The following is a 16549-nucleotide window of genomic DNA, read 5'->3' as shown; positions in this document are numbered from 1 at the left end:
AGCCACGTCTTCATCGCTCTTAATGTTCTTAAACTTTCTGTTATCTGAGTGAGAACCGCTTCAGACTCAGCGCGTGCGGCAGGGAACTGAACGAATCATTCAAACTGATTCACGAACCGATTCACTGGTTTGTTCGAGGCTTTAAACAGAATTGACTCAAAAGAATGAATCATTCGCGAATGGGCATCGGTCATTGCCCAGAGAAACTGAAGCATTTTTAACTTTATTATGACATATTGCAATAAGATAAAGTAACGAGAGGAGCGTCGCCCACAGTAACTAAGTAAAAGTACCGTTTTTTCACTAAAAATGTACTTGAGTAAGAGTAAAAGTACCCATTTTTAAATATACTCTAAAAGTATTAGTTACCCAAAAAAGTTACTCAAGTAAATGTAACGAAGTAAATGTAACTCGTTACTACCCACCTCTGTAACTGAATAAGTGTCTGAGGAATGTTTTAAGTAAAATATTTAGTGTTTAAAACAATGCAATACAATTGTGATTTCAAAGAGTATTGTTTTATTACACACAACACTCAAATATCTCAGACTGTTACAAAAAGTGTAACCTTTACTTGTCGTTTCTTTGAGAGACATGAACTTGGACAAATAAGGCCATGGGTAATTAATGTTCCCATTCAGTCGGTCACGTTCGACGTACGTCGGACTGACCGACGAATAGGAATCTCGCTAGAGAGGCCAATCTGCTTCGAGTGTAACTAAAACGAGCCAATGCACATTGGCATGCAATCATATGCAGCAGCTGCTCACCTCGCAGCGCGGGTATATAATGAGCAGCAGGTGCGTTGCATCTTTAGCTTTTCGCTTCGAAGCCGAACAGTTGTTCTCTGCTAAGAAGTGGTCTAAAAAGAGTCTCTGCTGGACGATCTCTTTGTGAGGAAGTGCGGGTGTACAGCACAGCAGCGGGGTCGATTCTCTGCGTTCCTTTTCTTCTCTTTTTTTTGCCTTTTTTGAGCGGAAAGAGCGGAAAGGGCCGTTTTCACGGCTGGTAAACGGTGCGCTTAAGAGAGGGAGAGCCCCCCGAGCCGCGTCCCTGCGTTCCACCTCGCTGCCCCACTGCGGGTACGCCTACGGTCCCCTTGGTCCCGCTTGTGCGGTCTCTGCGAGCCTGGTTAGCGCTCCCCAGTCCGTCTCGCTGGCTCATTCGGACCATCAGGCTCGGCTATGCGATTCAGTTCGCCCGGCGTCCCCCCAAGTTCAGGGGTGTCCACTTCACTTCAGTGAAAGCTGCCGATGCCCTCGTCTTGCGTGCGGAGATTGTAGTCCTACTGGCGAAGGATGCGATAGAGCCGGTCCCTCCAGCCGATATGAGGTCAGGGTTTTACAGCCCTTATTTCATTGTGCCCAAGAAAAGCGGTGGGTTACGACCGATCTTGGACCTGCGAGTTTTGAATCGGAGCCTTCACAGGCTGCCATTCAGAATGCTCACGCAGAGACGCATTTTCGAGTGCATCCGTCCCCGAGATTGGTTTGCAGCGATCGACCTGAAGGACGCATACTTTCATGTCTCGATTCTTCCTCGACACAGGCCGTTTCTGCGCTTTGCATTCGAGGGTCGAGCATATCAGTACAAGGTCCTGCCCTTCGGGCTGGCCCTGTCTCCCCGCGTCTTCACGAAAGTCGTAGAGGGACCCCTTGTTCCCATGAGAGAACAGGGCGTTCGCATCCTCAACTATCTCGACGACTGGCTCATTCTTGCTCAGTCTCGGGAGCAGTTATGCGAACACAGGGATTTGGTGCTCAGTCACCTCAGCCAGTTGGGCCTTCAGGTCAACTGGGAGAAGAGCAAACTCGCCCCAGTGCAGAGGATCTCTTTTCTCGGTATGGAGTTGGATTCGGTCGAACAGTCAGCACGCCTCACAGAGGAACGTGCTCAGTCAGTACTGAACTGCCTGAATACATTCAGGTGCAGGACAGCGGTCCCACTGAAACTTTTTCAGAGGCTCCTGGGGCATATGGCAGCCGCAGCGGCAGTAACCCCGCTCGGTTTGCTTCATATGAGACCGCTTCAGCACTGGCTTCACGGCCGAGTCCCGAGATGGGCGTGGCAACGCGGCACGTACCGAGTGGCAATCACTCCGGAATGCCGCCAAACCTTCAGCCCGTGGTCAGACCCCTTGTTTCTTCGGGCAGGAGTGCCCCTAGAGCAGGTGTCCCGGCATGCGGTAGTCTTCACGGATGCCTCTGCCACCGGCTGGGGGGCCGCGTACAACGGGCATGCAGTGTCAGGGGTATGGACGGGCCCCCAACTGCATTGGCACGTCAACTGCCTCGAGTTGCTAGCAGTACGTCTTGCCCTGGGCCGTCTGAAAGGGCCGTTACGGGGCAAGCATGTGCTGGTCCGCACGGACAATACTGCGACCGTGGCGTACGTCAACCATCAAGGGGGTCTGCGCTCCCGTCGCATGTCGCAACTCGCCCGCCATCTCCTCCTTTGGAGTCAGAAGCATCTGAGGTCGCTTCGCGCCATTCATGTCCCTGGTGTGCTCAACCGTGTGGCCGACGAGCTCTCACGAGCTGCGCTGCCGGGAGAGTGGCGACTCCACCCCCAGGTGGTCCAGCTGATTTGGGGAGAGTACGGCGAAGCTCAGGTAGACCTGTTTGCCTCACCGGAAACCTCTCACTGCCAGTTGTTCTACTCCCTGTCCGGGGGAACACTCGGTACAGATGCACTGGCGCACAGCTGGCCCCGGGGCCTTCGCAAATATGCGTTTCCCCCAGTGAGCCTACTTGCACAGACCTTGTGCAAAGTCAGGGAGGACGAGGAGCAGGTCCTGCTAGTTGCGCCATATTGGCCCAGCCGGACCTGGTTCCCGGAACTCACGCTCCTCGCGACAGCCCCTCCCTGGCGAATTCCTCTGAGGAAGGATCTTCTCTCTCAGAGACGGGGCACCCTTTGGCACCCGCGTCCAGACCTCTGGAAACTCCATGTCTGGTCCCTGGACGGGACGCGGAGGTTCTAGGTGACTTACCCCCTGAGGTACTTAACACCATCGCTTCGGCACGTGCACCGTCTACGAGACGTGCTTACGCCTTGAAGTGGAACCTGTTTGTCGAGTGGTGTTCTTCTCGCCGAGAAGACCCCCGAAGATGTTCGATCGGTGTCGTGCTTTCTTTCTTGCAGCAAGGGTTGGAGCGTAGGCTGGCTCCCTCCACCCTCAAAGTTCATGCTGCCGCTATTTCCGCATGCCACGACCACATCGATGGTAAGTCCGTTGGTAAGCACGACCTGGTCGTCAGGTTCCTTAGGGGGGCGAGACGGTTAAATCCTCCTCGACCCCCCTCCTTACCCTCTTGGGACCTTGCTCTGGTGCTTCGAGCACTCCAGATTGCTCCCTTTGAGCCTTTGCAGTCAGCAGACTTAAAGATTCTGTCTATGAAGACTTTGTTGCTGGTTGCACTGGCCTCCATCAAGAGGGTAGGGGACCTGCAGGCATTTTCGGTCGACGAATCGTGCCTAGAGTTTGGGCCGGGTGACGGCCACGTGGTACTGAGACCCCGGCTTGGCTATGTGCCCAAGGTTCCTACCACTCCCTTCAGGGACCAGGTAGTGAGCCTGCAAGCGCTGCCCCCGGAGGAGGCAGACCCAGCCCTGGCTTTGCTCTGTCCAGTTCGTGCTTTGCGACTGTACATAGACAGAACTCGAAGCCTCAGGACCTCAGACCAGCTCTTTGTCTGTTACGGAGGCCAGCAGAAGGGAAAGGCTGTCTCCAAGCAGAGGATGGCCCACTGGGTAGTGGACGCCATCGCCTTGGCTTACCAAGCACAAGGCGTGCCCTGCCCGCTCAGGTTGCATGCCCACTCTACGAGAGGCGTAGCATCCTCCTGGGCGCTGGCTCGTGGCGCCTCGCTGACAGATGTTTGTAGAGCTGCGGGCTGGGCGACACCTAACACGTTCGCTAGATTCTATAGCCTTCGCGTCGAGCCGGTCTCCTCCCGTGTTCTCACCTCAGGTCAGAGGCACGGAGAAGTCCCAGCTTAGTGTCGGCTTGCTGCGTTACATGCGCTTATTGCTCCAGAGAGTCCCTACAAGGCAGACCCTGTTGAGTCCTCCGATCACCCTTCGGCAGCCAGACGTGGCGGAGCGTTGGCGCCAGGCCTTTACTCCATTGTATCCTTGAGAACTGGATTTAGGCTGGGTTCCATATGTGTGACCCTACGGGGATCCCATGTGTATTATTCCACGAGTTGCTCCTAAACGAAGCCCGTGTCTTTCCCTCTGGGAGAACCCACCTCTCGTCGGGTTGGAGTCACCCCAGTATTCCATGTGTAGTACAATCCTACGGGGTTGGTCCATATGTACTCTCCACATAAATCCTTCGGGGAAGGATGTGGTTCCGCAGCGGTCCTTTCCAAGGAAAGGGTACGCTTTCCCAGTGTTATTCATTAGTCTCACTGAATGGGTTTGGTGAACAGCAGTGATCGACACTCTCTGTGTTGGCCCTGGCCCACCGTCCTTAAGCAAGGGGGTTCAGGAGGCTTGCTACAGAGCGCTGGAAGGGGGCAGCTCCTGTGGCGCTTTGGTAGGGATTCCTATTCGTCGGTCAGTCCGACGTACGTCGAACGTGACCGACTGAATGGGAACGTCTCGGTTACATAGGTAACCCTCGTTCCCTGAAGGAGGGAACGGAGACGTACGTCCCGTCGCCACAGTCGCTGGACCCCGCTGATGCTGCCGCCTTACCTGTTCGGCTCCTCAGCGAAAACCTAAAGATGCAACGCACCTGCTGCTCATTATATACCCGCGCTGCGAGGTGAGCAGCTGCTGCATATGATTGCATGCCAATGTGCATTGGCTCGTTTTAGTTACACTCGAAGCAGATTGGCCTCTCTAGCGAGATTCCTATTCGTCGGTCAGTCCGACGTACGTCTCCGTTCCCTCCTTCAGGGAACGAGGGTTACCTATGTAACCGAGACGTTAGTTGTTTCTCCATCCTCCAAATCTGCCGCCACGTCTTGCTCAATCATGGATAATATGGGTGTGTCAACCCACTTCTGTACGCCAGTGAACCGTTAGCCGCAAGATGCGTGATTAAACAACAGGTGGCGGTAATGGCAAAAAATGAGTTTGTAATCTAACAAGAAGAATATCCTTGCATCGCGCTGATTCGCGCAGGCTCGACAAAAGGCAATGTAGCTTTTGCTCGCGCTACACCGCTACTTGCTGCAAAAAGTAGTTAGCTACTGGAAAAGCTACACTCTTTAAAAAGCAACTGAGCTACTGCCAAGCTACTGAAAAATGTAGTTAAGTTAGTAGCGTCGCTACTTGTAGTTAACTACTCCCCAACACTGATTGAATATGGAATTTGATTGTTAAGTATATATCTGACCTCCCCAGAACCGTTAAAATTATTATTGTTATTAATATTATAATTTTATTTTATCTGGTATTTTGTTTATATTATGTTTAAAAAAGAAAAAGAAAATTTGAATGGCAGAGAAAATTGTAACTACTTTTGTTTTGAAATAATGTACTGTAATGTACTGTTGTTCATGCTGCTACATCAAAGTAAAAAAGAAAAGATCAAATGCGCGCAAGCAGATTATCTCACCAGCAGACCAAAAGCACATTTTCTCACAAATGAAATTGAGAAACTTTCTTTTCCAAAAACAGCAGATAGCGCTGTTGGTTAATTTACGCTAGTCTCCCGAGACCCGAAACACCAGTTTACCTTTTCAGACCAACATGAGTGGGGAACAGGTGAGTTTCTGTCTTACTATATCTATAATTAACCATATAGATGTTTTAACAAAGTGACTCTACTACAAGTGATTCACAACAAGTGCTGTAAGAAATTCAAAAATCAGTAGTGACATGTCTAAACATTTAACTAGGCAGTCTTTCCCTAAAAAAACTGATCCATTCTTATCCTCTGTTGGATGGCGGGATATAGAATACATAGACTATAAGTGTTGATACAATTGTTCAACATTCAAAACAATGCAGGGGTATAACAATATATCGTGTCACAATATATTGTTATACTAAAATGCAAATGTATTGGATAGTGTTTTTGGAAAAGAAAGTTGCTCAGTTGCATTTGTGAGAAAATCTGCTCGCACGCATGAGAAAATCTAGCTAAGTTTCCTCATAAAAAGGCAAATGAGCTACACAGAAGTGACACACAATACATATATTTGTCCATACCTCTGCATTTTCTCTCAAATAGAGTTTTGTATTTGTAAATCACTTTGCGTTTGTTTGAAAGTCGAGTTTTTCTTTGCAAAGCGAATTTGTTTATTTGCAAAACACTGGATTTGTTAGATGAATATAGTCACAAAATTCGCTCCACAGGGCTGGACCAAGTAGACATTCAGCAGTCACAGCAGAAGTTAGAGACAACATTTTACTGAAGTCTATTCAAAAGTTGTATGAATCTATTCTAAGAAGGTTGGAAGCTGTATTAAAGGCAAACGATGGTAAACACAATAAAATACTGGCTATTTCTAGTGTGTTCACATTATTTTCTCCAACCCCTGAGCACTTAAAGGGATAGTTCACCCAAAAATTAAAATTACCCCATGATTTGCTCACCCTCAAGCCATCCTAGATGTATATGAATTTCTTCTTTCAGACAAATATAATTAGAGTTATATTAAAAAAATATCCTGGCTCTTCCAAGCTTTATAGCGTGGGGTCGGACTCAAATGAGAAGTAAAATAGACTACTGTAACATTACTAGTCATGTGACACATGAAATGATGTAAGATACTCACAGCAGTGTGTTGAGTTGACAGTGTTTATCCTGCAGTAGAGCAGCAATCTGATTCACTCCTGTGTCTCCTAGTTCATGTTCACTCAGATTCAGCTCTCTCAGGAGTAACGGGTTTTTACCCACAATTCCAGTCACATACTGACAGGCTTCACCTGCAGCAGGACCCAAAAACCTGCAGAAGAGAAGATGAAGCAGGATTCAATTCAATGTGTATTGCATCACAAAACATTTAAAGATGATCAAACATTGTTTTTAATTAAAAGCTCTAGTTCAAGTTTTAACAATTGAACATTTAAATATACAAATATTTTTGAGAAAGTCAAAAGTAAATTCTTTAAAAGAAACTCATGGGCAAAAGCTCACTAGATCATGATTCTCAAAAATTCTCAAAGATATTTCTAGCTTTAAGCAGGAGATGAGGAGAGTTAGCAAAGGGATAACTAGCTTGTGACAGCTAAGCATTCATAGCCATATATTTAGTTGATCTTTTGATGCCGGCTCTTCCTATTATTATGTAGCAGAATTCACCAAACACTGGATTGCTGATCCACTAACAGGGAACATGATCTGGGTTTAGACCATCTCTGGATAGTTTTATTTAACTGATGTCTGTGTTGATGCAACAGTAATTCTGCTCATTATGAGAGAACTGCAGGTTCAGACGTGTGTGTGTGTGTGTGTGTGTGTGTCTGTGTGTGCTGAATTATCCTGACACACATCATATGTTTGTGGCCTGTTATAGATCTGCTGTAGTAGATCTACAGTGTTGTGTATCTGAGCTTGATGGAAATTAATGTACAGTGCATTCAGTAACATTTAAACAATCAGAATAATAAGTCACACTGAATATTTTTTCATAAGAAATGTCCACAATAACACAATCATAAATGTTAATTGAGGCCCCAAAATACTGAATACCAGCACATCTAGTGACCCAAAATGTCTGATTAAGATTCAAGATTCAAGATTCAAGAGTTTTATTTGTCACATACACAATTATACAGAGTATAACCAGCAGTGAAATGTAGGTCATGTCCGCTCCAAGGACAGTGCAATTATAAAGAATACAAATATTAAGAAGAAGTACAAACATAAAATAAAATAAAAGATAAGATAAAATAAGATAAGATAAGATAAAAAAAATATAAATATAAATGTGCAGGTCAGTATGTTGTTGACAAATAGTAATGAGAGGAATGTGCAAAAAATAATGTGCAAAAACTTGTACAGGGTATTTGAATAGCAGCAATATGAGGTAGAGAAAATTTATGAATAGCTTATTGATATATGATATTTACATGGAGAAAAATTATGAATAACTTATTGATATGGTGATACGACATGGAGTCAAGTGATATTATGACACAGAGTTAGAGTTTAGGAGCCTGATGGCCTGGGGGAAGAAGCTCCTCCTAAGTCTCTCAGTTTTTGCCTTCAGGCTACGAAAGCGCTTACCAGATGGAAGCAAAGTGAATAGTCGGTTACCAGGGTTATTAGAGTCCTTGAAGATTTTAACAGCTCTATATTTGCAGCGTTTGAGGTAGATGTCCTGCAGAGAGGGGAGAGCAAACCCTGAGATGCGCTCAGCTAAGCGCACAACTCTCTGTAGTGCTTTGCTGTCCTGATTGGAGCTGTTTCCATACCACACTGAGATGCACTGAGTCAATACACTTTCTATGGTCCCTGAATAGAAAGGTTTCAGGATTGCTGGTGAGACCCTGAATTTCCTCAGCTGTCGCAGATGGTACAGTCTTTGCCTGGCTTTCTTAACCTGTGTTTGGATGTGTGTAGTGCAAGTCAGGTTCTCGGAGATGTTTACACCGAGGTACTTGAAGCTACTCACCCTCTCCACAGGGGTCCCACTGAGAGGAGAGTAGGGCTGCTGCTGTCTCTTCCTAAAGTCCATGATCAGCTCTTTAGTTTTCCCCACATTCAGAGAGAGACAGTTGTCCTGGCACCATGATGTGAGTCTCTCTACCTCATCCAAGTATGCGGTCTCATCGTTGTTGGAGATGAGGCCCAGAACCACAGTGTCATCAGCGAATTTGACAATAGATGTGGAGCTGTGAGAGGACACGCAGTCATGCGTGTAGAGAGAGTAGAGCAGGGGACTCAGGACACAGCCCTGTGGGGCTCCTATGTTCAGAGTGATGGAGTTTGAGGTGAACTGGCCAACTTTCACCACTTGAGGTCTGCCGGTGAGGAAGTCTTGAATCCAGTCACAGAGTGAGGTGTTTAGGCCGAGGTCCATGAGTTTAGAAGCTAGCTTGATGGGGACTATAGTGTTGAAAGCTGAGCTATAGTCAATGAATAGCAGCCTTACATAATTCCCATTGTTGCTGTCCAAGTGTGTGAGGGAAGAGTGGAGAACGTGAGAAATGGCATCATCCGTGGATCTATTTGGGCGATAGGCAAACTGAAGAGGGTCCAAAGTATCAGGGATGGAGGAGCAGATGTGGCTCTTTACAAGTCTCTCAAAAACCTTCATGACTATAGATGTGAGGGCAACTGGGCGATAGTCATTCAGGCAAGAGGGTTTATTGATCTTTGGCACAGGGATAATAATGGATTTTTTGAATGAAGTGGGAACCACGGAGGTAGCAAGGGACTCATTAAAAATGGAAGTGAACAAACCAGCGAGCTGATCGGCGCAGGACCTCAGAACACGGCCGGTTATCCCATCAGGACCGGCTGCTTTCCTGACGTTCACTCTCTTTAACGCCCTCCGAACCTCATCCTCCGACACGGTGATTACAGGATCATCGCTGCTCTGCCTGCTGCTTCCTGACGCGCCGCCGCCGTTGCCATCGAAGCGGCTGTAGAAGATGTTTAACTCGTCGACCAGCAACGGATCTGCTCTCACCACCGCGGAGGATTTGTTTCCGAAGTCACAGATGGTCCTCAGTCCCTGCCACATCCGTCGAGAGTCGTTGAGCTGGAAATGAGACTCAATTCTCTCTCTGTATCTGTGTTTGGCGGCTCTTACTGCACGACGGAGAGCATAGCACGATGCTTTGTACTCGCTCGTATTCCCGGTCAGAAGAGCCTCATTGTAAGCGGCAGTGCGTGTGTTAACCGCGGCACGGATTGTTCTGTCCACCCACGGTTTCTGATTGGAGAATGTCCTTATCGTTATTGTTTCTGTAGCTTGCTCGGTTAGCGTGTTTACAAAACTTAATGCTACATCCGTGAACTCGCTGACGTCAGAAGAACGCCCGGAACATGTCCCAGTCGACGTCATCAAGCGCCGCCTGCAGCATAGTCTCCGAGTGGGAGGACCAGCGCGTCACTACTCTCTGCACCGGAGGTTCCTGAACGAGCCTTTGTTTGTATTCCGGTGTTAGAAAAATGGTGGCATGGTCCGATTTGCCAAAAGCCGGTAGTGAGCGGGCTTTGTAGGCATCCTTGAACTGAGTGTAGCAATGATCCAGTGTGTTTGGTCCTCTAGTTGGACAGGATACGTGTTGGTGGAAGTTCGGCATGACCTGTCTGAGGTTGGCTTTGTTAAAGTCCCCCGCGATGATAAAGGCAGCGTCAGGATGTTTGTTGATGTAGCCGCTGAGCACATCGTGAAGCTTAGACAAAGCCAAGCCGGTGTCCGCCTGTGGTGGAATGTACACAGCAGTAACAATGATCGATGAAAACTCCCGGGGCAGATAAAATGGGCGGCAAATAATGGAAAGATGTTCCAGATGAGGCGAGCAGGAACGCGACAGAATGGAGATATTCCTGGGATCACACCATTTCTTGTTGATCATGAAACACACTCCTCCACCCCTGGATTTACCGGCCTCTGCTGTTCTGTCCGTCCGAAAGACAGAGAAGTTATCACTCGGCATTACAGCAGTGTCCGGGACCGAGGACGAAAGCCACGTTTCTGACAAACAAAGGATGTTGCAGTCCCTTATGTCCCGTTGGAAACTAATCCTGGCTCTAAGATCGTCCATCTTATTCTCCAAGGATTGGACATTAGCAAGGAGAATGCTTGGAAGAGGAGGACTGTGAGCCCTTTTCCTGAGTCTGACTCGAATTCCAGCGCGCTTCCCGCAGTGTTTCTTGATCCGTCGCCTCGGGGGGTTATTGTTCGTCTCTGCGTTCCGAAGAATCTCCAGAGGCCACGCAGGATTCGTGGATAAAGTGTCCTGAAACAGGTTGGTGTAGCGGTTTCCAATATCCAAAAGTGTTCCTATGTTGTAGGTGATCAGTGCCGACGTGAAATGTGTAAAAAGAGAAAGTAAAAGTAGGTAAAAAAGTAAGTTTAAGCAAAATCTCAGCGGAGCGACCCGAACGACGTCCGAACACAGCGGCGCCATCTTGGTCCTGTAACTGTAACTTTTAACCTGTAACTAACCTGTAACTTTTAACACAACTAAACTGTGGTGACATGTATCATCAAAACAACAGCAGCTGCAGCATCTGTATCTTATTGAATTAGTGAAATATAATATAATATAATAATATTTATGTGTAATATAAATAATTCACATGCGTATCATTTATTTAGTATTATTTGATCACGTCTCACCTCAGTGTCTTGAGTTGACAGTTTGGCTCCTGTAGTAAATCACTGAGCTGCTTCACTCCTGATTGTCCAGGATCATTTCCTGTGAGATCCAGCTCTATCAGGTGTGAAGGGTTTGATCTCAGAGCTGAAGCCAGAGCTTTATAACCTTCTTCAGTGATACTGCAGTCTGAAAGTCTACAGAAAAGAGGTTTTAAATAATCAAATTAACTATAATCAAAAACTAAACTAACAATACTGTCAGTGGTGGCTGGTGAAAATATTTCTAGGTAGGGCGCCACATTCAACAATTTTAGCATACATCCCAGTATGATTCATCCCAGTATAACGAAGGGAAAAACATTAAGATTTGAAACATTTTAAATAAAGATATAACTTTACCAAGTTCTAGATTAAGTTTGAGGATGATTCTCTTAAGTTTTGAGGATGGGGAAGTCGTGGCCTAATGGTTAGAGAGTCGGACTCGTAATCGAAAGGTTGTGGGTTCGAGTCTCCGGCCGGCAGGAATTGTAGGTGGGGGGAGTGAATGTACAGCGCTCTCTCCACCCTCAATACCACGACTGAGGTGCCCTTGAGCAAGGCACCGAACCCCCAATTGCTCCCCGGGCGCCGCAGCATAAATGGCTGCCCACTGCTCCGGGTGTGTGTTCACGGTGTGTGTGTGTGTGTGTGTGTGTGTGTGTGTGTGTGTGCGTGTGTGCATTTGTTCACTACTCACTGCTGTGTGTGTGCACTTGGATGGGTTAAACGCAGAGCACCAATTTCGAGTATGGGTCACCACGTCACAACTTTTTAAAGCTATATTTTCTGCAAGAAAGTTTTAAGAAAGTATTTTTTTTTTTTCATAATTCACAATATATGTATAATATATGTATATATAACAGCAAAAACTGGGGAAAAAAATAAATGTCACATTTGGTGGGAGTATTTTCTATAACTACATGTCAAGCTGCAATACTAAACAGGACCACACTGAGATGCCAACAGAACACTATACCAGTTGCCTTAACCTGACTGTATATAAATACATACAGATCCATTCAGAACTACTAAACAGATCAAAACACAAATCAGAAAAGCAAATAAAAACATTCTGAATTTGTCGAATGTGGTGATCTGAAGGCAGCTCAACATGACCAGTTAACAGCTCCTCTGTCAGAGTGAGTTTTGATGCCCATATGTATATAAACACCACTGACTAGGGCTGGGTACCGTTCACATTTTAACCGGTACGGTACTGGTATCAGGACCTGAAATTCGGTGACGGTACCTTTTTTTGGTACTTTACTCTCTGTGTAATAACAAAAACATTTATTTCAGTGAAAAAATAACTCTCAATTTCAACAATTTGAACAACAGGGCCCTACAATTTTTTTTTCTTCCAGAAATTCTTGTTTTATTTTTTCTGATAATCAAATGAAGGCATGAAACATTTATTTTTAATCAAATGAAAATGAAACCCCTTTATGTTTTGGCAAACAAACAGAGGTTCACTGTTAAAATTAAAACATGGTAGAAAAATTGTGTGAATATTCCTTTAAAAAAGTTTTACTGAAAAAAAAAAAAATATTCACTTAAAAAATACAAATAAATTTAAATTTATTGGATTAGTCCACACAACAAGAACATCATTCAGCATTAATTTATGTAACATTTCATTTCCTTTCTATACATTTTTAACAAAATGACCCTGTGACGACGTGGTAACTGATGTGACGGTGTGGTATGGAAAAGTCATGTACACCATATGTTACTCATCAGAGATAGGCCTGCTTCTTTTTCTCTACAAATGTCCATTTATTTACACTGAACAAAATTATAAATGCAACACTTTTGTTTTTGCCCCCATTTTCATGAGCTGAACTCAAAGATCTAAGACTTCATGTACACAAAAGGCCTATTTCTCTCAAATATTCACAAAATCTGTGTTAGTGAGCACTTCTCCTTTGCCGAGATAATCCATCCAGGTGTGGCATATCAGGATGCTGATTAGACAGCATGATTATTGCACAGGTGTGCCTTAGGCTGGCCACAATAAAAGACCCCCCCCCCCCCCCGGGTCTGCTCTCTCACGTCTGCATTCACAAGTGAGTTTTGCAACAGGAATACCGCAAAAGGAGTAGCAAAAGTCAAAGCGGCAGGATTTGAAGTTGTACGGCCAGATCTGAGAGGTTGTAAGTGCTGACTTGACGTTGTACAGTGAAACTGAAGTAAAGTGCAAAAGTAAATATGTCGTACACATTTGTGTGTCATTTTCTTTATGTGAAGGTCATTCTACACATTTGTAGCTATTAATTTGCCACTTCGACTTCAAAACACGGGTGTTTTGATCATTGTCCGTGTGAGCAAATCAAAAGATTCAGCTTTTCACATCAGAGCTGTGAGTGTAAATTTCAACTTACAAATATGAATATTAATATGCCAAGTTCTCACCTTCAGATCAACAATCTCTCGAGCTTTGCTACTGGTTTACCTTCATAGTTTTCCCCCCTAATATTTAACCACTGACTAGCCATTTAACATTGCAAGAACTGTTCATTTTAACATTTATTAGACTACTTAAAATAACTTCTAATTTAAGTGAACTTAAAACCATTTTCACACAAAGCCATTATAATAAATGTCATATTTGTGCCCTTCAGCAAGTAGGAAATATAAAGAAATTGAATACAAGTTATCAAACACTAAATTCTAAATGAATAGATGAGTCCTTCAAGCTACAAAAGTTATTGATTTGCACTTTTTTCTTTTGATCTTTGCTTAACAGACATCACAGCAGCTGGTTATTAGGTTTTTGGCTGCTATATTCTGAAACGTTTTCACCCCCGGCTCTTAATACATGGTTTTTCCTTCTGGAGCATCAGTGAGTATTCGAACCTTCTGTAATAGTAACATATGAGTCCCTCAGTTGTCCTCAGTGTGAAAAGATGGATCTCAAAATCATACAGTCATTGTTGGAAAGGGTTCAAATACACAAAAATGCTGGAAAACCATATAAATTGTGGGACCTGAAGGATTTTTCTGAAGAACAGCAGGCAGTTTAACTGTTCAGGACAAACAAGGCACTCATGAACAACTATCACTAAACAAAACAAAACACAGGTTTGGATCGTTCAGGCAACAACACAGTATTAAGAATCAAGGGGATGTAAAATTTTGTGTGTTTATTTCCTGTTCTAACAAAATTTAGTCAGCAGGACTTTTACTATAATTTTAGCATGGATGTCATGTGACTGAAATCACATGACTTCATGGGGGTGATTCCACAGAAAGGAGCAGGGCACTTGTCAATCAAGAAGCTCCCCTGGGAATTACATGACAAGGTCAGTGACAGGATTCTGACTAGATTAATGTTAATTACATAAATCTGTCATAAATAAGACAATGTTCCTAATTGTTGTCAAATTATGTTTGTGATTTATTCAGTATTGTTCCCCGAGTAGACCCAAATTTACAGAATGGAGAACTTGAATAACCAAACCAATATTCCGTTAATCAAATTGTTGCTTGCTGTTGCTTAAATTTTAGTTGATTTTTTTAAATGTTAATACAATGTTAAACAATTTTAATAGAGTTTTAAATTAATTGAAATGAATTAACACAGATCGTTAATCCTGTGTAGAGATAGAAATTATTTTCCTGATATTGGAATATACATTTTCTTATTGAGATTTCTGTACTTGTCATTTTTTTCACAATACTCTTTTAAAATTGGTGATATTGTGTTTGGCATGCATAAAGTATGGTGAATATAGGCTTTTTTAGGCCCAATACATATGTCCCAGATTACAAAGTGACCTGTCCCAGATTAGCAAATTCAAGTAGATTTTATTTATTTTTTTGTCACAAAAACACTAATAGATGTGGCATGTCTTCTCTGGGTATAATATCTACATTCTTTCTTCTTGTGTGGTTAGAAAACATCTTAGGGATTTCAGAAAAGTCTAATGTGTTGATCTCATGTGTTAGATAGATATTGAAATAAATGGCAGAAGTCAAAATTGCTAAAAATTACCCAAATTTACCCTATTTTATCTTGTGGACTATATTTAAACCTTTTTATGTGAAATCTTATTCAGGTCAGTACTAAAAAAACAATAACATGCATTTTGTACGATCCCTCTTATTTTGGTAAAATAATGAACATTTAGCAGATTCTGCACGGTGTATGGAAACTTTTGACTTCAACTGTAACTACACATTGCATGCTCATAGTTTCTGTCACGCTTTGATATGAAAATTGCAATGCAACTGAAGAGCACACACTGCGAGCACAGTAGTGTTTCCACGCTCATTTGACTCGCGCCTGGTGCTGAGACGAAGTGGAGTGCGCGTCTAAAAGTCTAATGTTTGATGTGGTCATAAAGACATTCTGTATCATATATAATATTCCCATCATCAGCCAATGTGCAATATTGATCTCATCGCTGTGGTGTTGAGTGTAGCTGCTGGTGAAATGTACTCACTTCAGTCTCTTCAGCTCACACACAGGATTCTTCAGTCCCTCACAGATCTCTTTGACTCCTGAGTCCAGCAGACGACTGTTGTTCAGGTTCATCTCTTTCAGGATGGTTTTGGAGGAGAGAACAGTAGCTAGAACTGAACAGCTTTTCTCTGTCAGCTCACAATTATTCAGCCTGAACACAAAAACAGCATTTCAGTCAGGACCACTTTCGTCAAGTATAATTATTACAATTATATTGCATACAGTTAGTGTTGGTGGTATGGTTCTGTTCTGGGCAAAACTCCACACGCCTGTCCATGCAGCCATGCTTGAACAGAGCGGGGAGAGCAGGGGTACAGAACAGATCCAGTATATGCCTACGTAATTACAATTCACAATTTACATGATTGTAGAAAATACAAATACATGGTAGAGAGTATTTGCAAAGTAGTGAAGTGTATACGAAAAGAAACAAAGGTCAGATTAGATTACAGGTTCAGTTGGGTGGAGCTGGGGTTGGAGGAGGGAGTTTGATTGTGAGCAGCGATGCGATAGAAGAGATGCTGAAAATGGAATTAAATGGAATAAATTCACTCACATTATTTTCTCCAGTTTGCTGTGAGAGTCCATCAAAAGAGCAGAGAGTTTCTCCCAATCCAGATCTCCTAATTTATCTTCACTCAGATCCAGTTCCTTCAGTAGTAATGGACTTTTACCCAGAACTCCAGTGAGATACTCACACGCTTCCTCTGCAGCAGGACTTTTCAAAAACCTACAGGAAGCAGATAAGGATTTCAGATCATTTATATTTTTACATTATTTTTGCCACTAATTCTGTTGTGTGTCT

The 16549-nt window shown here is 44.1% G+C and overlaps 1 protein-coding gene across 2 annotated transcripts in view; it reads right to left on the bottom strand.

Annotated features, from left to right (window-relative positions):
• The window catches only part of LOC306866555 (NACHT, LRR and PYD domains-containing protein 3-like), a 241628-nt gene that overhangs the window by 106642 nt on the left and 118437 nt on the right, over positions 1-16549 (bottom strand). For both annotated transcript variants that reach the window (XR_013783946.1, XM_079411817.1), the window contains exons 10-13: positions 16301-16474; positions 15725-15895; positions 11262-11435; positions 6738-6908 (exon numbers count right to left, since the gene is read on the bottom strand). Coding sequence is in view for 1 of the 2 variants with exons in the window: in XM_079411817.1 (XP_079267943.1) it covers positions 6738-6908; positions 11262-11435; positions 15725-15895; positions 16301-16474 (690 nt within the window). In the remaining variant the exon portion in view is untranslated. The remainder of the gene's footprint in view (positions 1-6737; positions 6909-11261; positions 11436-15724; positions 15896-16300; positions 16475-16549) is intronic.

Source organism: Barbus barbus, assembly GCF_936440315.1.
Source record: "Barbus barbus genome assembly, chromosome: 4".
NCBI classification, from domain to species: Eukaryota; Metazoa; Chordata; class Actinopteri; order Cypriniformes; family Cyprinidae; genus Barbus; species Barbus barbus.
This window is presented reverse-complemented; position numbering and strand designations above follow the sequence as displayed.